We start from the raw sequence: 25246 nt of genomic DNA, 5'->3' as shown, positions 1-25246 counted from the left end.
CTCCTCACACACCTCCCTCCGCACTTTAACTAACCAGTCTGTTGACTGCTGCACACACACACGCACGCACACACACACACAAACGCATGCACAGAGGCACTTACGTCATTGTCACCGCATTGTTATGTGTCGTGGTTCAGTGGGCGGCCGTTAAGAATCGAGGGCCAAGGGGCCGACACGGTCACAGGGTCAAAGGTCACGTGTCAGAGGGTCACAGTTGCGAGTCAGGAGGTTAAATACAATCGACCCTTGTTTTTTTTTTGTTTTTTTTGTCTACGTGCAGCATTTCTGATTTGCACTTTGACCAAAAAGATTCTTGGTACATTGACATACTAGGATAGAATTGTTCACTATGTTGCCTCACTTCTGAAACAGTTGTGTAGAGCTAAGTTAGACGTGTACTTTTCTATTTGATGTGATAAATTCCCTTGCATTGATCTCCTCATCAATGCAAACTGCAAATCGTTGATAGCCAGCACTTTTGCTTTTCACTTGCCGGCAACAAGTTATCTGGTCTTTCAGAATAAGGTCTCGTGAGGAGTCATCCGCCACGTTGAAAATGCCTGAAACTTGTTTCATAGATGGAGCTTTTCACTCCCACCAGTGCATCAACATTTCCTGTGAGATGTTTGAATGTCAAGAGGGACTGCATGACTCTGCGGCTCCGTCTGCCTTCCTCTCAGAACTCATGTCCTACATTCGCTCTCAGTAAATGCCACGCTCGCCGGTCCCACACCAGCTCTGCTGTCTTAGCGAGGGAGCTGTTTCTCAGAGCCGTGCTGACCACACATACTTTACATTCCACTCTTTTTGATAGCACTCGCCATAGTTACTCAGGACAAAATGAAACAGAGAAGGAAAATTTCACCTTTGTAGGAGCTGGAAGGGGAATTAGTATTGAGACATGTCAAGTTTTATTTGTGGTCCGTGACGTCAGTTCATTTGATTTGTGACTTCAGAGATGAATCGAAGTTACGACCACAGCATAAAAATCCAACAGATTTGGAGCATTGTCAAACAAACTCTCATTTGGTCAGCTTTGTTAGAACAGTGCCTCCCTTTACTTTTAATTCTCAGAGGACAAGGCAGTATAATTTGCCATAGTGTGCATTTTGCAAATCTGTGGAAAATTAAGTCATATTCATCACATTTTATTCATTCATTCATTCATTCATTCATTCATTACTTTTTGCCCTGTCTGTGCATGCCACAGCCCTGTTTGTCAGCATCTTGATGGGGATTGACGTGGTGTGACCCCCGTGATAACCGGAATAATTGCTGTGGCAGATTTTATTGACCCTGTCATTTAAAACTTTATGTAAGAAAATATAAATACTTCTCTCCAGGGCGTTTGAAGTTTGTTTAAATATTCTTCCTCCTCTCCAATTCTCTGTCCCTCTCTGTGTCATTGAGAAAGACCAGACTCCACGCTGCACAGTGCCAAAACCAGGTTATGATAACCAAATGGTGAAAGAATATGAAAAATTGTCACAAATCAAGAGAAATGCGGGGGGGGGGGGAGGAAACAGGGAGATGGAGAAGAAGAATGGGAGTCTCCTGGTAAAGTCGGGAGGGTTGGTGAGTGTTTGAGAAGTTGGTAGATTAGAAAGTACTTTATAAGACCTTTATATGCAGATCTTTCAACTGCAACCAAGTCAACTTTGCTGGGAATTTTAATATTAGGAATTGAGCATGCATTTTATGCATTGTGTTCTGTCACAGAAAGAAATGTCTGTAGGCTATATATACCAGCATATCTGTGATTATTTTATCTTGTGTTGTCTTGGCTGACCTAGAATATCAATTCTTCTGAAGGAAACAGGAAGGTGAAGAGAAGTGAACCCTAGTCTGCAAACACACTCCTCTCAGAGAAGTATGTATAGTATTTGTAGCCTCGGCATCCAGTGATAAGGTTGTGTTGACACCATCTGAGCATGCCCGGGCTGTAATCCAGGCTGAACATGAGTGTGTAATGGCGCAGAGCCTGCCGTTTCCCCGTAGGAGCAGTCTTGGCCAATAAATGATAAGCCCCCGCGGTCAGTTTGTTACCAGCTAATTGTTAGCATGGCAAGAATGTTGTCATGTGTCCCATCGGTCAACAGAGGCAGCCCTCATTTTCCATCACCCGAAGAGAGATATGATTGGTATGATTTAGATATAATAGGATGAAAATTGAACATTGACCAACCTCATAATTTATATATTAAAGTAGATACATGTTTAAAAAGAGTAAATGTTACAGATGTCACAGCTGTGCACACAAGACATCCTTTAACCTTTTTTGTTCCCATGTGATTCTGAGCTTACAGCTCAGAAGAGATCTGCATCCCACAATCCCATCTTAGTTGTGTCCCAGGGTGTCGCAGACCTGTAATGACATACAGTAGATATCTAAACCCCCGCAGTGTAGAGAGTGCAGCCGCTGTCCACCCCGTGTTTTTTAAAATTTTTATTTCCCTAAATGCTGTCGACAAGATTTGGCTGGCAGCCTGAGGAGAGAGCAGATGTGATCGGAGACAGAGAGAAGAAAAAGATTTGGCGGAGAGAAGAGGGTCAGGATAGACGTTCAGTAAACGCTGCGAAGGCCTGAAGAGAAGAGTGACGTTAAATCGAGAGAGCAAAAGGCGAAGACAGCACATGACAGATAGACTGCAGGTGAGTTTGGGAGAGTGTTTTTTTTTTATAGTTCAGAAATGGACCAGCTCTGAACAAAAAGCCGTCCAACAACAATTGAAATGACACAAACGTCCCTGCAACAACAGAGGACAACAAATCCAGTTTAAAGCAACCGTCATCCGACTGTTGCACACTGATCACAGCTTAGGACTTAAATGTGGCCTAGAGGAATGATATTACGTAGACCTGAGCAAATTAATCCAAATATTATTGAAGTGTGATATCCATACTGCAGGCGGTGCTATTTTTTGATAATGGTAATTCATCAGAACACATCATTTGAATTTATAAATATTTTCAGTAAAAAATTAAATTGAATATCACACTTCCTGACTCATATCGCAACATCTGTCAGAACTGTTGTTGTGAAATGATAGTAAATGATGGTAAATACTGCAGACCGAACTCTCTCTCTAACAAGGCATGTAAACACTTTATATGAAGCTACTGCATCTTTCTTTCCCCATATGTTCTGTGTCTACACTGTGTGCGGTGCAATAACAGCAAATGTAGAGCAACGTTTGAATTCTAATTACCCTCGTTTTTGACAGAAAACACTCAATACTCAGCACATTTGCCCACTTTAAACAAGAGTACAGAGTTTTACACAGTTTTAAACATATTACAGTTTGACCAGGCTTGTATTTTTAAAATCGACCCAGTATTTTACAAAGAATCCAATTACATAACAGTTGAATGTAAACATATCTTCAGGAAGTGAATGTGGAGCCGCTGTTTAATCATAAACTTAATCTTCTGACAGGTTTCCCACACACAAAGTCACAACACAAAGGTGGGAAATGACCGAAGAGCTTCACTTCCAAACAATAACCTGTTGTTATCATTGTTTGGGTGCAGCAACCTGATATTTCTCAGGAACACTCTTTCTGTAATGGTGTAATTTACCCCTCTGAATGCTCAGAACGATGATGTAAACGTCTTCACGGAAAGCTGAACTTCTCCGGTGGCACGTTTCAGGCTGCAATCTGAACATTTGGATCCACCCCCATAGGATTTTCATAGCATTTGACTTGTAGATGTTTAAAAATAGACGCCAACCTGTAGAAATGACAACCTGTCAAACGGGTCTGACCTCGTCATGTGTTTGTAGACATTAATCCTATCAAGTGCAATCTAAATCCTCCGCAGCCTGAGGGTTTGTGTAAAAGTCACAGTTAAGTAACAACCCTGATACCAAGAGCTGACTCGACACATTTTGTGTGTGTCTTCAGTCCATTATGTCATCATGAAAACAAAGCAATGGTGTGCTGGTGTCACAACAGAGGGTGCCGTCAAGTAATCGAGGATTTGACCTGTGATCTCTGTCACTCAGATGGTGTTCATAATCAGGGTTTGACGAAGGTTACTCCTCCTTTAACCTCGTCAACAGCGATCACTTCATAAGTAAATCAATGAAAATACTGCAGAGGGAAGCAGGAAAAATGAGAAGGGCAGAAGCCAAGTCACCCATCTTCTTTTACACTCCCATCATCATCATCCTATGCTCCAGTATTCTGCCGGTGTTTGTGTCACAACACCGGAGCGTGTTAATAAAGCATTAGGATGAATCACCACCTGGCCTGTGTGTTGTTATCCAGACACACCCACTCCCGGGAGAAGCTCAGACCTGTTTGGAGAGACACGCAACGCCCGCGAGGGATGAAGTAGGCGCGGCAGCTCCTTGTCCTGGTAGATTACACAAGTAAATAGACAGGCAGGAAGTAAAGTGGGGGGGGGATAATGACAGGAAGGCAGGTATTCTCTGCCTGAGATGAAGGGATGCTGTGGACCCACACCGCTAAATGAAGAGATGGGCGAAGAGGTGGGTGCACTGGTGGATCCTACTGCTTAGAACTTATAAACCAGTTCACACCTGTTAATTATTGTTTATTGTGTACACAGGAGAGTTAATTTTACCTCAACACTCGAGTTGTTAAGTTACCATGTGCCGCCTTTTTCCTAAAGCTGACATTACTACAGCGCGGGTCATCAGCTGTTTACTCCTGAGTCATGCTGTGGAAACGGTGAGCAGACAAAGGTTACGACCACAGTGGGAGAAGTTATGTGTAACAACTTGTTCCTTATGGAAGAAAGAGGTGGAATTCTGTCAGCTCGTTGTGTAACCATTAATCTCCTTATTCAGTCTTACAGCGTGCCAAGCCTGAACAAAGACACTGTGTTAGAGACTTTGTTTTCCCCTTTTCAAATCAATTTTAAAGTCAAATATTTGTGAAAATCACACATCTGATAAACAGCAGTGAGACGTGTCAGCAAATTGTTAATGATTTTATTCAATCAGTGGAATCATGAAGCACTTTGTAGTGCAGATACAGGTTTGTTGTATTTTCTTTTAAAGATTTCTTTTATAGCGATTGAGAAAATGTTACTGTATGCCTTTATAACAGTTAAGATAGAGTACAGGGTCGTGCAGGACAAACACTAAAAAAGTTAAGAAATACATTTAAGAAATGAAGTCTAATACACGTTGGGATTAAAAGTAAGCTCTAGATTCCCAATTTACTGGTACAGAGTTTAATTGTTTTACCTCCATGAAAAACATGACTTTTAACATTCTGGATAATGCAGTTTGCAAGGAAAGGATCACTCTACGTCAGTTCTCCATTTAAAGGTGGCGATTTCACCTCTGAATGATTTCAGGCTCATCCCTTAACTTGTACAGACAGTATGTCTTGGTCTGATTTTATTCATTTAGATTCAGATTTGGTCTGTTTTTGCTGGTAGACATTAGTTTTACAACAGTGCCATTAATGTCTAAAAATACAAAATAAAAGCACAACGGGCTCGACTCACATAATAACTTGAGTGCGGGGTGCTGAATCTTTATCGTGGTGAAAAGGCAAATTAGAAAAATCAAAGACAGCACCCCCATCAAAATGTTTTCAAGACTGACTTTCTTTCTTTTTTGCTCATTTATCTCTTATTAAAGAAGCCTCTAACTCAATGTGACTCAACCTGGTTAAAGTAAAGATTAAAATATGCCATAAATAGACAACTCACAGGAGTAAAAATGCTCCATTTTAAAGGAAACAGTCAAAAAGTGAAGAAGAGAAAGTCCATGAATCTATAATATGGGACTGCAGCTCCTTCAGAATTTAGATATTATAAAAAAAACAAACTGATAACAAAAAGTTTAAACTGATGATACAGATATACAAATATAGAGTGAGACAAGACATTAACAGTGGCTGAAAATACATGTGTATAACTTAGGACAGTAATCGAAAACACACCATCATTATTTTCCTGTGAAAATATACTTTTAATTGCACAGATTTGTCTCAATAAATCAGAAGTCTGTTGTGGAAGGGTAAGTCCAGCCCTTTATTTTCCACTTCCTGTTGTTCCAGCCAGGTTTTTAAGTTTGAGCCGTGTCCTCAAAGTGTGAGCACACTGGTCTGAGGGCCATATGGGGGCACTGGCCGTTTGCTTTCTGTCTTTCGTCCTCAACTGTACTGAGATGAATGACTTTTTGTTCCCAGCCTGAAAATGTTGAGGATGTTCACATGACTGCTTGCGACACGAACCAGTCGAGCTGTCTTATCATAGTTCTGCGGTTTAAAGTTCCCGAAAAAGTGACACCGATCGAACTGGAACTTCAGCAGTTTAATTTTTTACTTCCCACATCAGACTTTCTCTGTAGGCTGCCACACGCTTGTTGAGTTGAACAAATTCCAGTTTCAGGCCCTCTTACTTTTCAGAAAGTTTCTGAGCCAGCCAGCTGTAGTAGCTGCGCTGAATGAACCCTCTGTCTGAGCTCGGCCTGTCTGTGTGTGTGAAACTGAAACAATGGGCGTCCAATGAGACAAGAACCATGTTCCTTAGTTTCTGAGGAGGGGGGCCACGAGGGAGGAGGGGGAGAGGCCTTTTGTGTGTGTTTGTGTGCTTGTGTGTGCATGAAGGAGACATGGGGGGAGGTGTTTGGAAAGATGTGGAAAGCTGTGGCGTTTTGTGAAGCAAACTTGGGTAGATGTGTGAGTGTAGATGCATATATAATGCTTTTGTTTTGTAGTTGTGGCTTGTGTGTGTGTGTGTATGAGAGAGTGGGTGAGGGTACGGGATTAAAGTACAATTAGTCTGTTAATCCAGTTTTGAGAAGTTAGAAGTTTTGAGGCCTGCGGTGAGGCAGAGGTCAGTGAAGCAGCCGTAAATGTGGTCTTGAATGTAAGAAAGCATTAAAGACCAAATTTAATAATAATTCAAATGTGATTTCTGGAAAAAAAAAAAAAGTTTGAATGAGAAGAGAAATATCTTTGTTGAGTTTTGTTTTTGTCCCTAAAAAAGAAATAAACAATCTCTCTTCGTTTTTTTGACTGAAAACTGATTAAAAAAAAAAAAAAAAAAACGATCTTAAGGAACAACACAATGTCATAATGTTTTATTTTGTTTATATGTGGCAGACCCTGCCACCTGTCTAGCTTCAGACAATGTTCCGTGGAGCTTATTTTCCTCTGGGGACAGCTTGTTTATTAAGTTCTGGGGGAAAAAATAAAAATCTGAGTTTGTATTTTCACGTTTTAACTTTTACTGTGTTACTCTCACAATACCACATGTTTCATTCTGACTTGAAATCTAGGTCATCTCTGTTGAAGTTTCTGTGACATTTTCTTCTTGAGGTGTGTGTCACACACAAGGTGAATGCGTTTTCGTGTAAACTCACACTCCAAAGCACGGCCACTCCCTGCTTATTATGTTTTCAGTCTAATACCCAGAGGAAACTCGTTCCTACTCTTTTCTTACAAAACGTGTAATCGGATGACAGTCATATTCACGTTCTATTCATCTATTACCTCTTTTCATCCCGTTTGCCTCCTGCTCTTCACATCAGTCCCTGCTATCAAAGATAAAAACCCGGATGTAGCGCATCTCAAGCACCAGGGGGCAGAAGAGAACCACTCTGAGACTTCACAGGGCCCTGGTGACTTTTTATGGTCATCGAAATAAACACAGTGAAGTTTGTTTTCCCTCCATTTCTGCTAACTATAGGCAATTTATTATGATTGCACATACAAATTTCAGGTTACATCATCTATTTTTGTTTCTACACGTGTCCATGTGCCTTCTTGAGGTGCCTTTGTGGCCGTACTTAGTCAGGTGGTTCTCAAAATCTGTTAAAACCACAAACTATTGTTGCAATATACAACTATACAACAAGTAATGAATGAGTTTTTAATTTACTACGTCAGTCCTTAGTACAGATTCATTTCCTAATACAGAGGCAAATTCTATTTCCTACAAAAACCTTCCAGAGAAACAAAAATAAACATTTTTTAGAGGCTGTTTCTCACATATGAATACAGACGTGCCTTTGACACAGAAAGTTTTAAAATACTGCCTTCATCTATTAGTTTTAAGGCACACTGCATAGTTTCTTACTGTTGTTCTTTGTTTACATTTGGCGGACCCTGCCATCTTTCAAACTACACAGACCTTTTTTTTTAATCCACTTATGGAAAAGATAAATAATTCATTTGGATTATCACCTCATGAACATTGTAAGCATTTGTTTGAATCGATTCTCCAAAACTACTTAGTGCCCCTTTAAGGATTCGACACATAAAAAACAATGCAGACTTAAGGGGAAACCACCATTATTTTTAGCCAAAATGAAAAGGTTTATAAGCAGAAACTCGTAAAGAAAAAAAAAAAAGAGAGAGAGAGAGAGAGAGAGAAACACATTTTTCCTTCCTTGTGAGTTTTTTCCCCCCCTCCATTCCTCAGTTGTCATCTCCTCGCTCGCAGTCCGTTAATAGTGACTTATCAAACTTTACAACTCCTGCGCTATCTCTATAATACTCCTGTAGGGATTCACACCCTGTGATAGCAACCTCAACATACTTTTATGGCACTTTTTTTAATCACCTCTTTTCTTTACGTCTGTATTCCTACACTTCATGTGTGCATCGGCAATCTTTGGCTTCAGCATTTGGGACTTGTGACACTTATTTTTTAATTTTTTAAAATTATTATTATTTTTAAAAGTAGGATAAGTGCAGCTCTTTTAGGGGCCTCACTCTCTCTTCCCTCGCTTGCTTTCTGTGTGTCTGAGTGTGTTTGGAGAGGCTGATCTTGCGCGTAAAACATCCCTGATATTTGAGGCGCTCCAGGGATTTAGCGAGCATGCCCAGTGCGCCTCTCTCCGCGGCAGAGGAAACCACTGGTGCAGCATAGGAGTCATACCAAGCATAGCCTGCGTGTCAGTGCAGTCGACTTACAGCTGGCTGTGAGGAGAACTGACGCTACTCTTTTTTGTGTGTATTTGCTCTTTATCACCGCGATACGTTCACCCGCATTTAAAACAACAACAAAAGTATCTCAAACTTGTTAGAATAACTGCGGATATCCGGTTTCTCTCCTCTCTGCGGGGTTTTATTTTTCATTACACGAACTAAAGTTGGAGGCTGGGCCTTTAGCTTTTTTTTTTTTTTTTTGACCATCGCCAGAGAAGAGAAGAGAAGAGACGAGAAGAGGAGAAAAAAAGCTGGCCTTTTTTCCCTTAAAAACTCGATAAATGCTACTAACGAAAATGGACCTGTTGAACTACCAGTACCTGGACAAAATGAACAACAACATCGGCATCCTCTGCTACGAAGGTAAAAGTGAGTGTTGCGGGTGTCCCTGCCTGCGGTTGTTGCTTATTTATTTAATTTTTTAAACCGCTCCCGCTACGCTGCGAGTTAACGTTAGCGACGTAACTACTAGTTTGAGTCGAAGTTTTACCTGGAGTCACTCACGCTAGCTGCTACTTTCCTCAAGCCTTGAAGATAAAAAAAAAAAAATAATTACATGTCGGTTACATTAACTTCAGCACCATTTATAAACGCGGTTCAACTTTTCAGGTTAGAACTTCCAGCGTATGTTATTTTTTTCCCCACCGAATGTAGTTGTTGCCGCTAGCAACGTACAGCAGTTAGCTTCAGTTTCCACTTTTGGCTAGGCTAGCACGCTTTATTTGGTCGTTATCTCAGTGGACTGGATGTGTGTTTATAAGCTTGACTTATCATTTCTCCTCTAAAAAGGAAGACCTGGTTAATGATTGAGATAAAAGGCTGAATAATAGACGGTGTGAGCCATGCATGTGTGGGTTTAATGGCTCTCCTATGGCTGACTCACTCCATTACTAGTTGCTCAGTTATTCTGACTTTCTGCTCTCTGTTATTCGTATCAGCCTCCCGCATTCCTGGCTTTGTCATATTTGTGGTTCAATGTCTGACTTCAGCGGAACCAGAAGCATCAAGGCTTGACGCCATGTGTTGTTTACAGATTTGAGCTCAGTAGAACAAACTGATTTTGCGTTGGGAATTCTGCTCCTGTTGTTAAAGGTGCACTGTGTAGATTTTGGGGAGACATTTTGATCAGAAATATTTTCATTGACTGATTTCTTTAAAACCCCCCCCCCCCCCCCCCCCCCGAAAAAAACGAATAAAAAAATCAGATGTTAAAGGACAACTCAATTTCATGCTGTTTAACTTTGTTTATATGTGGTAGACCCTGCCACCTTTCAAGTTTTGAACAGTGTCCTGGGGATGGTATTTTCCTCTGAGAACAGCTTGTTTATTCATTTGGGGGGACATTTTTTATAATTACCTTATTGATTGATGTAAACATTGTAATTCTGAGTTTGAATTTCTTCTCTAAAACTACACATTGCTCCTTTAACCTTTGTAAAGCCCACCATTAAGAAGTAAATCCACCAGTTTTGATCCAATTGTTAATTCATTTATAAAAACTAACTATATTTCTGAATTTGTATTATTATGAATATAAAGATTCTGAGTTTGAATTTCTTCTACAAAACCACATAGTGCCTCTTTAAGGGCTGGGATTTTTCTGCCTCTTCTCATCTCTCCTGTTCACTTCTCTCTGCGGTGTGCACTACAAGGTATTTCTAGCATGGGCAGAATAGGATTTCATGTTATGTCATGAACGCACAGAGCAGGAGCTTTGATATCTTAGCAGAGTTGACTGCCTTTGGAGTAGTGTGACTCCCGTCCTCTGCTCTGCCAGTGTTCACATGTTAGAGGTTGTAATATCATCTAGTAGTCTTTCAGGGGGCCAAATACAAGTGCCTTCCTCTGTCCTCCTGCCCTGGACTTCTACTGCAACGTGCAGAATTAACTTCAGCATCGAAAGAAACCAGCTGTCTCCCTGAAGTCCGTTTTAGTTTTTTGGATTTTAAGAAGAAATGTTACTACCCATGACCTAGTAGAGAGCAAATGCTAGGTTTATTAATAGTAAAAATTTGTTGAAGGTGGTGACTAATGATTAGTCTCCATCTGAGTTCGACTTATACGAAATGCAAAAGCTGAAGCAACACAGAAGAAAACATTTTCATGCAAACTGATCAGTAGGCTTTATTTTTATTTTCATCTCTTCTTCTCTCTGCCATGCATTATTCTAGTTTTCCCCACACAACTGCTGTGTCACAGTTGGCAGCTCCTCTCCACATGCAATAACTAGTAATAGCTATCCTTTTTAGACTGCGACTGAAAAGCATTTTGCAGATTTGCACGGAGGGTCAGAGAGGCTGTTCGGCAGGTAGCCAAGTACCATTTTACTGGAGTAGGTAGGAGATGACAAGGTTTTTTTGTTGTTGTTGAAGTAGTCAAAAAGCACGTAATTTATGCTCTCTGTCAACAGAGTTGTACTTGTGTCTGTTTCTAATACATTGCAGGAATAAATATGTTTCGATACTGTAAATGGTGTTTGACAAACTTGCTTTTTAGGCATGTGACTTTTCAAGGTTTGTTCAGGAGTTTGAGCTTACCGTCACTGAAATGTCACCAAAATGCCATGTGTGTCCACTCTTGATGATGTAGCAGATAAGAGTGCCCCTGGCCTGGGATTTAAGGGATTTCTGTGTCACTACTGTGCTTCACTTTACTCAGATTTGATCCTGTATCTCAGTGAAGAAAATTACAGTAGTAAAAAGGGAAGAGAGCTACTTTTTTAGTCCTATTTTTATACTTGTACATCCCTCGGGTGTGTCTTTTTATGAGCTGGGTTTAGACACTATGCTTTATTTTTTGTCTCTGGGAGCACATGTCTGCAGGATTATCCCATATATTTGTATGTGCAGGTGTTATTTGTGTGTTGTTTTTAGCTGACTGAGCTTAAAAATACTCTACCATGTGCCTCATGATAAGAAAACAGAGATACAATAACAGGAGAAAGAGGCCACTGAGTAAAAAGAGTGAAAGAAGAGCCCTTCATGTTTGAACATGTTGAGCCACGCAGGGGCTGGAGGAGCTTTGTGATAGTGTGGGTGTTCTGGCTTGTTGTTGAATGCATGAGCACACACATTCAAATATATTACCCCACAGCCACACACATGCATACTCATATATACTGGTACACTGTCCTGAAGACATGATACTTATTATTTTATTGTAGTAGTAGTAGTAGTAGTAGTAGTAGTAGTAGTAGTAGTAGTAGTGGTATGATCTGAGCAAGACAAGTAGTCCGCCTTTTTCTTAATGCCTGCCTTTAATGTACATCATGACAAAATCAAACCTACACTCCAACTGCAATAGTATGATTTACATTAATGTAAGGTTTAATGATCATTTAATTTTGGAAAGATGAAGGATGAGGTGGCATGAAAGCATGTTGTCTTTGTCATTAAAAAAGGAAGAAACAACATAAATTGAACCATTGCATAAATGTTTTGTTTTGGGGTCCATGCATCAGCACATAAAGTCTAGTAACCCTTTACTAGGATACTTACAGGATACCTTTTTATCTTTATCAAGAAACTGTAGCTTCTGTGATTTCAGTATTGCACTGGATCATAATGTGATTACGCTAAGATTGCCATTTATTGTTATTAATTGGTGCCACAGATTTGTGATCTTCATGTGACAGCGGAGGTTTGGGTGAATGAGTCTAAAGATGATGGATGGAACAGGTTTTGCATATTACTTCCAGGATTTCATGGTTAATCATAAACGGTACTCAACCCTATGGATGCATGACAGATTTCAATTATTTATCATCAGTAATGAAGTTGTTTATTGCACTTGGCCTTGAAGTGCAGGCAGTCGGTGCTTATGATGCCAGGAAGCATGGCAAGAAAAGATGACAAGAGTTCTCATTACCGAAGTTTAAAACAAGAGTATGAACCTTTAGTTGTAAAGCTGTGATTGATTTTTATTAAAAGGTAAATATAACATTGCTAATGTGACAATGACTTTCCTTACTTGGCCGACAGCAGAATAACTGTAATAAATATGAAATGGGTGCAGCTGGTTCCTGTTTATCAATACTGCATAAAAATACTACTGCAATGCCACTAAAGCTGATTGCTCTAATTTATTTAGGAATCGTTTTGTTTCCCAGCCATATTAAACTGTGGAGATTATTATATTTTTGGAAGTGATTGACTTGCTTTTTTTTTTTGTTTATGCACTATATGACCGCCCTGCAGTGTTTTAGCACTTTCTCTGTGTGTCCATCTGTCTCTCCCTCTGCAGCTCTCCCTTTCTCTTGCTGTAAAGCTGCTATCAGTTGTAGTGCTGTCAGTGAGGGGTGCATGGGAATGCTGACTGTCCCTTTTTCACTGCTGAGCAGGAGAAAACAAACAAGGTTGAAAAACCTCCTCAAAGCCATGTACTTTTGTCAACCTCCCTCTCCCTCTTTGTCCGCCTGTCTTGCTCTGCCTTCCTCCCTCTGCCAGAGATCAAACCAATCTAACATCCGGTTTAAAAGTTCAGCTCACACAGACAAGAACTTCTGTTGAAAGGCTTTCTTGTGTGTCCTTGTAAGTATTTAAAGCCTAGAACCTCTGTGGACCTAAAAAATAAAGGCAACCCTGAGGGGCAAGTTCAGGTTTCTGAGAAACTCTGCCAGAAATAATCAATGTGCTGCTTTGCAAAGAAGGGAGAGGACATCATCTTTTTTTATGTATCTGAAAGGAGAAAGAAGAGAGAGGGAAATGGAGAGATAGACAGGTTCGCCCCTGTTTGTAATCCAATCTCATCCTGATTTCAAGCTGTTTGAAGTTCTGTCAAGAGAAATAGGCTTTGATCATGTGGACCTAATGAACTGAGAGAGCAGAGAGGGGAAAAAGGTAGAGTGGAGTTTTACTTCTAACAGGCCTCCTTCCACTGATTGGCTGCTGGTTGGATGAAAAGAAGCATTTCTTGTAGTACTGCAGTGTTCTTTATTTATAGAACAAATATGTGGGATGGATATGCCCATAAACTACAGTACCCTGACTCTGTTCTTAGCTAAAGCCAATTTTCATTTTCATGTCATCTTGTCAGTTGTTTTATGAGTACTTGGCTTCTTTTCTTATCTGTATTTTGATTTGAAGGTAAATTTCATGAAAGATGGATGAGGATGGCAAAATTGAGTCCCGTCAAACACATTGCACACATAGTTTATCATGTATGCCCTGCTATCTAATGCAGTCTAACAACAACAAAAACAGAACTTGATAACCTTTACGAATGTAGGATTCGTTGTAGGATTGCAATGGTTTTGTATAGGTGCACCTAACTGGAGTGCCAAATTGCTCAGGTTCTCTGTTCAGCAGCATTTATATCAACAGTATTTGACTATTGCCAAATGTCTTACTTGTTTGCAGGGGAAACAGTCAAAGATTCCCCCCCCCCCCCGCCCATTGATAGCTTCACTCCTGAACCTCTGATAAGCTATTATGCGTCCTGGATCCTCATTGGACGGTGTGGTGTCCCTTCTTTTATAGCCATCCCTCTGTCCTGCCAAAAACAATGATGTCACCCTTGTTGCCATGGTACATAGTGGGGCGAGCAGGAACATGCCAGAGTGAGAGGGAGAGGAGATGCTGCTGTGTTTTGGAGGCCATGCTAAAACTACACATGCAAAGACAAAGAGTGGAGCAATGGAGCACATTTTACTATACTACAAAACCTTTTCTGTGTGTGTGGGTGTGTGTGTTTACGTGCGTGTGTGGGTGTGCGAGAACACTAAAGCTTTCTGAACGACTTAATGACTACAATCATTTTCAGATTGGTTTAAACTGGTTTTCTCTCAGATTTCATGACTTCATGCATCCAACAGTGAGTTTCATTCCCTCCTCCAAAACAATATGTTGACTATACTTTACAGTAGAGCCTGATACTGATACTCAGTCTTTATCAGCTGATATGCACACATGCACGTCTTATGTGGTTCTTAGATACACAGAATATGTGCATAAATACACATTTTTGGTAGAGATTCCCCAAATCCCCATTTAGAACAAAGACGCGTATGTTATGGAGGCAGGATATTTTACAGCTTTATTGTCTAAAATGACTTCAGTGCATTCAAACAGTAAACTTCACTAGAAGTCTTTTAATTGGCTCACCAATAAATCTGCTGAGGTCTAGACAGCTCACAGTGTTTCCAATAAACAAAGAGTACAGTATATTACTTGACATCAACGAATGATGATCAACATTTTTGAATTCTGAAAAAGCTGCTTGTCACTTTATTTTAATATTGTAAGTAAACCTTTATATTTAAATAATCAAAAGCAATAAGAATTTAAAAAAGAGCAATGGCTAGCAGATTGATTGTGCACTGGTTTATTTATGACTGCCTTTGTGTACTGTAAGCAGCGTATTTGGAATTTTATGCAAAAAACCATAAATAATTCTTAAGAGTAAATCAGCATTGCACTTTAATATTATTTGTAATATATATATTTTTTGGAAATGAGTCAGGAGTGACCAGTTGGGAGTTTCACTGTGGGAGCAGTTATGTAGAAAGCTGCAGTAGGAATGGGCGTTTTGGAGTTTATGTTTTGTTTTGGGAGAAGTCAGACAGATACATGAAGCTGGAGCAGTGGAAAGTCCCCGTGCTGAGACAGAGCCAGTGGTAGTTTTCCTGATTCTCTTCTGCTCTTACTCCCACTCACTGACAGCTCTGTAGGCCTTCTGTACCAGTACAGGATTGGAGGAAAGCAGAGAGAGTCAGACACACAGAGAGAAATAGTTCACACCACATGCACGTATATGCAGAGCCCATCCACAACTATTTCTTCCAAAACATTCCTGACCAGATACTCCTCTTCTTCTGCCAGAGGTTTGTGCCTCGCTCAGTAAACTGTACAAGTCAACAAATTCAAAGTTTGAGCTGGAACAAAGCCTGTGCAGTGACACTGTCATGAAGTAGTTTTTGTGGTTGACTTGTTTAAAGTGGCAATAAAACAGCTGCCTTTTACTTTAAAAATACCATAATTTTGACTAATTCCCATAATTCACATTCATGGCTCAGCACTCTGTTGGGAGTGTGAGCATGTGACAGCAACAGCACCAGTGTTAGCTCATTCTCAGTCGCGCTTTTTTTTTTTTTTTTTTTTTTAATTTTCATCAAGTTAGCAGAACAACAGTTGACTATACTTGTTTTATTAATTGTACTTCAAAGTCGGCCCAGTTTAATCAAATCCTCCTCTTTTGGAATTTGTGTTGGAGTGACGTTAACCTCACCTCTGCCACATATTGATGTTTAAATTCTCAAACTTGGAAGTAGAAATCATTAGTATTCCTCCTTTATTTTTTTCTCCCCCATTGCAGGTGAAGCAGCTTTGAGAGTGGACCCCAGACTCCAGTCCCTGTCTTTATCCTCGTCCTCCTCCTCCTCATCCTCTTCTTCTTCGTCGTCATCCTCATCATCTTCCATCTCCAGCCACAGGACAGGTCCTCCTCCCATCAGCCCCACCAAGAGGAAGCTGAGCGGGGACCAGGGGGACAGCGACATGGACGACAACGAGCATGTGGCAAAGATGAGCCGACTGTTTGCTGCACAGCTGTGAGTGCACGTACCGAGGAACACACGTTTGTTATTGCGTGTGGTAATTGAATTTGAACTTGAATTCTATCTATCTATCTATCTATCTATCTATCTATCTATCTATCTATCTATCTATCTATCTATCTATCTATCTATCTATCTATCTATCTATCTATCTATCTATCTATCTATCTATCTATCTATCTATCTATCTATCTATCTATCCATCTAACAATCTATCTAACAGGAACACGCTAATGAAATCCATAATGGAGACCTTTATTTAGTTCTTTTCTAAATGCTAATTTCCTGAGGTGCTAGTTGAAAACTTCTTCAATTTTCTATCCCTGCACCCTTTTCAGTCTTTATCCATCTGTCTCTCTCTCTCTCTCTCTCTCTCTCTCTCTCTCTCTCTCTCTCTCTCTCTCTGCTTTTAAAAGAAGTCGTTTTGACTTGTGTTTCTTTTGGCCATATATCTGCGGGCTACTAGCTTGGTGAAGCTGCTCACAGGCAGGCTTTCTCAGATGTCCCAGTTTGGACTCCAGGGTGCTCAGCCAGGTTTAGCTGGCTCCTCAGCATTCTCCTTATAGCCGCAGATCTCTGTAGGCTTGGAAACAGGGGCTGCACAACAGAAAGATTACTCACATCTCCAACGTTCCCACATTCCCACTTCCAGAGATTCCAGAGATTCTGGAGCACTTAATGGTGGTAAAGGAACTGCTGGAGCTGGGGGGGGCAGTGGAGTCAAAGCCCCCCCTCTCACTCTGTCTCTCTCCATTTCATTCTGGGTTTGACTGAGTCAGTCATGGGACTCCAGCCATTGCTATTTATTGCAGGGACAGTCAAGGAGGTGCTAGAGCTGTGTAGTTTTGCTTGCATGCTAACTCATAGCATTATATCCTCTTGCTGAAAATAGGAGTAATGTTAGGAATAAATGATAGCAGTTGTTTTTATGTCAGTCAGCTTTTTGCAAGTCAACGTGGCTGTGGGATGACACAATGGAACACTGTAGTGTAGATGCACTGGCTGGATTAAGAGAATAGCACAGTTACCTCCAGTATTTATGTGGTAAAGCATGTGCATGTGCACATACCCATGCAGTACTAGTGTTAGGCTGATGATGATTATTATTGGTATCAGTGTCTTTCATGAAAATACCAATCCCTTGGCTCCGATGTAGCATCCTCTCTCTGGCTGTAACTGCAAAGAAACTAGTAATTAAAGTTAAAAAGAAAATCATCTTTTTGTTTAATATGTTTCAAACTCCTCATGACCTCCTCTACCGTCCTGTCAATAGTAGCATATTTGCAGTTTCCTTGCCCTCTGGTTGTTTGGAATATACGGAGTAGCATACAGATAGTAAGTGATTCAGCAATAGAGGATCCTGTTGCTTTTTTCAGCATCTTTTAAGGACTTTAAACACAACAAAAGCAGGAGTGGTTTGTTTATTTGCATATGTGACAGGACAGAGATATTTTGCACAGCTTGTGTTACAGGTGTCTCCTCAATCAAGTTGTTCCAGTGGCACGGGGGGGAAGGGTCTTTGTTCCTTCATCTTGTGACTGTCTGGTCTCACATAACAAAGGATTAGCTTGTGTGTCTTGACATTTGTGCGGAGTTGCCTTTTTTTCTGTTATGGATGTGTCAGTAGTGGGAGAATTACCATTATACTGTCCAGAGAAACCAGGCAGTAAATCTGTCTTCCTTCTCGTTGATTTATTCCCTTGGTTGTCTCGGTTGTTTTTCAGTCTCTGTGAGACACTTTTCTTGCACTGTGCGGTTAACTTCTGCATACATTGATAAGAAAATGCTCCTACTTGTGTATCACGAGTTGGATTTTATTTTGTAAGTCTGTCTGACAAAATACAATGGGAGTTATTGTCATATCAGCTCTCAGTTGGTGTCGCAACCCCTTGCTGCAAACTCTCGATGCAACTAGTTTGCATAGGTGACAATAAAAGTGATCTTAAAAGTCTGTGATGTTTTAAAGCTTTTCGTACAGCTCATTGTTTTTCCTAGAAGTAATCCATAATAAACCATAATCCCCTTTTATTTAATCTTCATTATCATTATGACCTTGAAGTACAGTAGGGCTGTAAATTAATCTCGACCTGTAAATTAATCTCGACCTAATAAAAGTCAGTTGCTAGTTGACTTGCTGCAACTTGAAGTTAAAGTTGGGGCTCTCTACAAAGCCTCACCAAGATCATTTTTTCATCCTGGAAACCTATATGCCTCAGGGCCATCCTGAATATGTCATATTTTTAGTCACTTAATTTAAGGCTTCTCTGAGGGCTTTCTTTCTCTGGCAGAGGTACCTGCTGAGTGACTTGTTGAAACCTGCAGTCAGAGTCAGCCTCCAAAAAGTTTTTTTTCTCATTTGAACAGTCATGCCTGTCCAAAGAATGGTGATTATACTAAGTGGAGAATGATAGGTTGTTGTTACAGAAAAAGTAAAGCTAAAAATAGTAGGTAAAAACAGCCTGTATAGAAAACACTGTGGGGTACTTCTTCATTTAACATGAACAAGCTTTCTGCTTCATTTAAGTCATCTGTCAATTGTAGGAACAGTGATTAGGTTTAATTTGAAAACGATGGACTTGGGAGAAGGCTAGACAGAAACGCGCGCGTGCACACACACACACACACACACACACACACACACACACACACACACACACACACACACACACACACACACACACACACACAGTTCAAATGTCCACAGATGGTTATCTGACACCATTCTAGCTGTTGGATTTTGCTCACTGCTTCTGTCTGTGTAGCTTGTTTTGTTTTTTGTCAGCACTGATTGCTCTGCTCAGTGTTGACCCGTTTAGAAGCCTTTGTGTTCATTCGCCACTTTTTAAAAAAAAAAAAAAAAGAATAGGTTCCTCAGTTTTACTTGAATGGAAGTCCTTTTTGCTGACTATAACAGTTAGGGCTGTTGTTGCTTGAATTGCTTGTAGTTCTTCAGTCTGTAAGTTCAGTCATATTTTCGGTGACTGTTGACACAGACAGACACCTGACACTTCTCAGACCTGAGGCGAGGACATGAAGAAGGAAGCTCAGGTTTCCTTTGTTTGCCAATCACGACAAGCTGAAGATAGGGGGAGGCACATGCTGGGGTGAGAAAGAAGACTTTCTGAACCAACTCAACTTTAAAAAAAAAAATGTGGGACAGCATTGTTAAATGAAAGGATTTTGTTCAGTCTGTTTAACAATGTGGTTGTGAGTATATTCTCAGCAGTATTAGTGTTTTAATAGTCTCTCTCTGTTTTTACTATGAAGTCACTGCTGCAATACAGAAAAGTTTATGACATGGTAAATTCTACATATAAAAATCTGATTGAAAATATTGGCATCTCTACTGGCAGGCTGATGTGTGTGTGTGTGTGTCTGCATGTGTTTGTGCAGGTATGCGCATGTGTCGTTGTGTGTCCTGTCGGTACACGCATGTGTGCTTGCCAATCTGTGTGTCTGTGTGTGTGGTGAGTGGGCTCCTTGTCAGGCAGCAGGGGCTACTTTCTCATTTTCTGTGAGGAGTAGGAGGAGTCTTGAACAAAGAAGCCTTATCCTGTCCACTGGAGCCTGCGGGCTGGAAGCTTGCTGCTGCCTGCTTGCCTGCCCGCCACCCTGCAGTTGTAGACACGCCAGTATAAAAGTCCTCTTGCTCAGCTGTTTCATCCCTACTTAGGGGTAAGAGCCAGTCACAGAGCATAGGCTTTTAATTATGGTGTAAAACAGCAGGAAGTATTAAGCATTTATTGTCTTAAAGTGTGTTTTTCAAAAATTATTAATATTTTGCTCTGTGAATTACAAATAACAAGTAATTATTAAGTCAGATTGTGATGAAATTGTTCCTTTCCTCTGTCTTCTAGTTCCTTTTGCTGAAAAAAAAAATTGACATATGGATAATTATTTAGAGGTTATAAATGACAGTAGTATGAGAGCTTTCTTTCTCATTCATGCTATGTAACCATGTAAAGTAAGATAAAGGAGCCAAGTTATTCAGTCTTCTGCAAGACTGTAGCTCAGAAACTGCAGCTGCTTTCTACTGGGAACTTCATCAGTGAGTTGTTCTCATGGAAGTTTCCCCAAAAGCCAAATGGGGAGAAAATAAGAGGAAGAGTGTGTGTGTGTGTGTGTGTGTGTGTGTGTGTGTGTGTGTGTGTGTGTGTGTGTGTTTGTGAGCGTGGCCAAGGCTGGTGAAGTCATTGTTACCCTCTTGTTTTACATGGGACTATTTATGTATTGAATGAGCATGTGAGGAAAGGAGGGAGAGCATGTGGGTGTCTTTTTTTTGTCTCGGTGTGCATATATCTTTGTGTGTGTTCAAATATTGTTTTCTTTGCCTTCTTGTTGTGGCTGTTCCCATATCCGATCAGTTCCAGCTTTAATAACAAAGACTTTTCCAGTTTTCTTTCTCCTCAGTCAGTTCACTCTTAAATATGTGCTTGATTTCTATAATTTCTTCTGCAGGAGATAAAATCTGAAAGTTGGTCTTGTGCATAACATATGATTAAACATAGCAACAATTTTATGTGAAATGTATATTACCTGTTTAATGTCCATGAGGATGTCTTTATTTATAACAATGATAACCTGTAGTTGACATCTTTTACAATGTATTGATTGTATATAAATGATTTTAATTTCTGCTCAGCCCTGCTACTAAAACTTGGAGCAGAGTAAACTGTGTTGAGATGTTTGTATACTGTATATACATAGCTTGGGTAGGCCCCTGTGGCTCAGAGTCTATGTGTGTGTGTATATATATATCTATATCCATTTTGTGGGTTTCTACAGACCTCACTTGGGCCTGGTTGTAACCTGTGGTTGAGCCTTCATCCTCCTCTGCTCTTTTTTATTTTTTGTCTTCCTCTTCTCTCTACACCCTGATTCTTCCCAGATGTTTCCTGTGTGTATCTCTCTCTCTTTTTCTTCTCGCTCTTTATTTATTTCTTAAAGGAGTAGGATCTGAACCTCTGCCCAACCGAAGATTTGTAGTGAGGTTTTCTCTGAAGACTATGGAGCACAATTGTGAGAAAAAGCGTAGCGTTTTTATAGCTCCTGCATCTTTGCCTCAGAGTAAAATATAGCAAACTCACTAAATTGGCAGTGTACTACAGAGCTAAACCTGGCACACTTTGGAAAACTAAACCATATTTTTAAAGTCCTCTGTTCATATGTTTATATTTGTTTTATTTCGTTTTCCATTGTGGCAATTAGACGAGTTGGGTCATACAAAGCTGCTTGTCAAGCCAGCAAGAACAAATTACAGGTTTCCAGATTTTACAGGAATACAACAGTTTTTTTTCTCCCCTATAAGTCATTTGAACACATGGTCACGGTCAGGATCTTTAACTTGAGGTTAGCTTGAAGACAGGGTGTCATGTGAATGGTTTCTTAAAAGGCTGTACTTAATGACAGATCCCAGTGTTGTAATATTGTTCGAGATATATGACTATATCATTTTTGTATCGAGGGTTAGACTCTCTGGGTTTTAAATGAAGGGATCTTTCACTGAGTGCCCACCACACTGACTACCGCTAATGCCAGGCTGCACATATCCCGGACACTAGTAAAATAGAATCAAATAGATATCTGCGCTTTATTTTATTGTGTCAAGCTGTCCATTCAGATGTCAGTCACACGATTATCATTTGCACCGCGAGTCAGCCAAAGAAGAAAAAAAATCAGAGAGGCGCACCACAATGTTTTCAACATCTAAAATACTCTCAAGTATGTTTTTCAGTGTAACAAAATGAGTTAAGTATATCATTTTGCTGACATGCGTTGACATTTGATTGTAATTTAAGAATGAAATGAAAAACCTGTAAAAAATCAATCATTGTTGAGTTAAAATGAGGTTTGGCAACTGTTTCGCCATTTCTCACCTAAGTGGTCTCCAGAAACACAATTTGGTGCCACACAAAGGCCCAACCATCTCATGAACTTTTTGAACATTTTGAGTAACACAGTGCTACAGGATAATGTTATATCCATCTTTGGCTATATGTTAATACGATCAAGATGCACTGACTCCCTGCTCCTAATTGCTTTCATTGTTTGTTCAGTCTAATAAAACAATTCTGTCTAATTGATTCGACCTGCAAAATATTGAGTCTTGCCTATGTTGAGCCACTTCGACAATGCTGGTTGGACTGACCTCTATTTGAGGAAGGCAAAATTTCTCTTTTGTAGTTCATCTAACTTATGAAAGGATTGTTATCTATCCACAACAGTCAGTTCAGCAGACAGCTTTTCTATAAATGAATAGTCTGCAGTCATAATGCTGGTAATGAAAGCTCACTCCATTGTCATAATTGAGTGCTGTCTCTCACGTCTGTATATACATTATTATTTCTCTCTCTGCCCTCCTCAGTGTGTGGTATTTACCCCATATTGATGTTTGATCCAAGAGTGATTAGTAACCCAGTGAACATTTATTGTGAAAAAAGATTAAGCTGAGTCCCAACCTCTTCCCCTGTCTTTTTTTCTCCAGTCAAGTCCTCTTGCCTCCTTTTTTTAAAAAAAAAATTCGTCTCTTCCTACTCCTTGTAGGTGCCAAGTCTCAGAGTTCTTTGCTTTTCAAAGGCTCCCTTCAACTCCCTCTCCCACTTCTCACTCTCATCCTCTCATCTATCCCCAGCCCTCTCTCTTCAGCTTTCGCCTTTGTTACTGCCCCCATCCCCATGTTTCATGCGTAGCCCTCACCGTCCGCCCTTTGCATCCTCTCCCTCTCTCCCCAGCTGCAACCTGGACAATAATTGAGAGGTGAGTAAGAGAGACAAAGACACAGGGTGGGTGTTGAATGCCTGATCCCTGGCATGAAATGTGGTCCAGGGTTTGGTGGGCAATCAGGCGAGGGGAAGGCGGGGGTGGCGGTGGATTTGACAGCTACGCCATTCATTGGTTGGATTTGTTGATCCCGTTCACTGGCTCCTGCAATGGCCCCTCTTGTGCGGGGATGTGGGCATGCCCGCTCTTTGGCAGTGATTAAAGTTTGGAACAACTTGCACAACCTAACTCAAGACCCAGCTGCTGGGAGGATGAGAGAGGGAGAGAGAGAAGGTTGTTATCTGTTTGCCTCTAAGCTAATCAGGGGTTGTTTATATTTGAAGATAACAGTTATACTGGAGGACTTTAGTTTGTAGCATTTGATCAAAAGTTGATGCAGAAATAATTTAAACATCATATTCACTTGAGCAAAGTTGCGATTGTAGTGACCTGATTTGTTTGTTATAAGCTCCACAATGCAGTCATTATTTTTGAGTATTTGATTAAGAGTGAAACGGATAATTGATGCCACTACGGGAAAACATAAAAGCTTGTTTGTGAGCTGCCGGCTAGGGTTTATAAAAGCGCTGCCAAGTTTCTCCCTCTTTAACCCCCAGGAAGTTTGCGGCCGATTGTGAGGAAAAAGAAAGACAAAGAGAGAAAGGGGGGGGGGTCCCTGCTAATGTAAGCTCTCGGCACAAACGAAGGAAACTACCGACCTCGCTCTTTCTTATAGTAGAGGTCTGGACCATTCACACGTAGCCCCCCCTCCTCTCCTCTGCTCTTCCTCTCTCCCTCTCTGTATTCAGTGGGGACTATTTTTTTTGTGGAGGAGGGTGCTGTGGGCTCCAGATGCTTGACCCAGCAGTCAGGTTGCCTGGTCACATGGAGCTACAACTGTTTGCCTGAACTTGTTGTTGTGCATCCAAACAAACCTTTAAAGGGCTGCTGCAGCTTTGTATTCTCATTCAGACTTTTTCTCTCACATGGATGCCTCCATTTGTTTGTCTGGTGAGGAATAAAGAAGGAATGTTTAAGCCCATCTATCTCTATCTCTATATCTATCTCTATATCTATCTCTATATCTATATATCTATATATCTGTATCTATAGATATATATGCTTTATTGTGTGTGTATAGTGCATATGTAAGTGTAGGAGGAGGAAGTCCTTTGTGAATGTATGTGTATGGAGGGAAACGAAGAGATAGTGAGAGGCAAATACAGTAAGTCTTGCTCCCTGTAACTGGGCCTCAAATTGTCAGAGGGGAGTGGAGCTGCAGTAAGGGTGTAATACACAGTTGAACACACACAGAAAACACAGACCACATTTGACGCACTGAGTAGAGTAATTGCTACCTGTTAAAGTGCAAGCAAGTGTGCTCAGTATCAAACATTTCAAAGTCATTATCATCAGAGCCGGGAGCTGGAAGAAAAGAGGCCGGAATCTGGGTTGTGTTAAACTGTCGTTACTTGAATCCCTTATCCTTATCGCTGCTTTCCCAATGATTATAATATGAGATCACAGTTTGGAAAGAGCGGAGAGACTTTTCTGTGGTTGAAAGTGTGTTGCCGGCCTCTACTGTCTTTTACCTTTAGCATTCAGCTTCTGATCGTGCGTCGTGGACATCGAAAGGAAGAGAGTGAAATACACAACAATGACAGTGAGATTAGAGGTCCTCAGCTCACGTCTGTGCTGCATTAGCACTGCAGGAGTTTTTCATCTGACAGTAGTGAGTGCAGCTGGCATCATGTTCACTGGAGAGATAAAGTTGATTTGCTGTACTGAGGAAACCACTTTAGAGCTTTGAACTTTGTGCCCGTTTGCCCCAATGTGCAGTTTGGAGTCCATCCATGTTGGATAAAGTTAGGAGAGTGTTCCTTCCTCCTTCCTAGACTTAGCAGCAAAGAGATAAAGTGTGTGTGTGTGTGTGTGTGTGTGTGTGCGTGCTTGTGTGTGTTAGAGCATGTACTTGTAACAAACAGTCTTATCAACCCTTCCATGAATCTGA

The 25246-nt window shown here is 40.6% G+C and overlaps 1 protein-coding gene across 4 annotated transcripts in view; it reads left to right on the top strand.

Moving 5' to 3' along the window:
* Positions 1-25246, top strand: part of vgll4b (vestigial-like family member 4b) — a 41847-nt gene that overhangs the window by 9526 nt on the left and 7075 nt on the right. Inside the window, exons 1-2 of one of the 4 annotated variants that reach the window (XM_037102359.1) lie at positions 8438-9293; positions 16236-16470. In XM_037102359.1, the coding sequence (XP_036958254.1) occupies positions 9206-9293; positions 16236-16470 (323 nt within the window). In that variant the 5' untranslated portion in view covers positions 8438-9205. Of the gene's footprint in view, positions 1-8437; positions 9294-9376; positions 9534-16235; positions 16471-25246 lie in introns of those variants that run through there. The other 3 variants (XM_037102360.1, XM_037102362.1, XM_037102361.1) reach the window with 3 other exon arrangements.

This window comes from Acanthopagrus latus, chromosome 6 (genome assembly GCF_904848185.1).
Source record: "Acanthopagrus latus isolate v.2019 chromosome 6, fAcaLat1.1, whole genome shotgun sequence".
NCBI classification, from domain to species: domain Eukaryota; kingdom Metazoa; phylum Chordata; class Actinopteri; order Spariformes; family Sparidae; genus Acanthopagrus; species Acanthopagrus latus.
The sequence above is the reverse complement of the archived record's forward strand: the minus strand, read 5'-3'. Positions and strand labels throughout refer to the sequence as shown.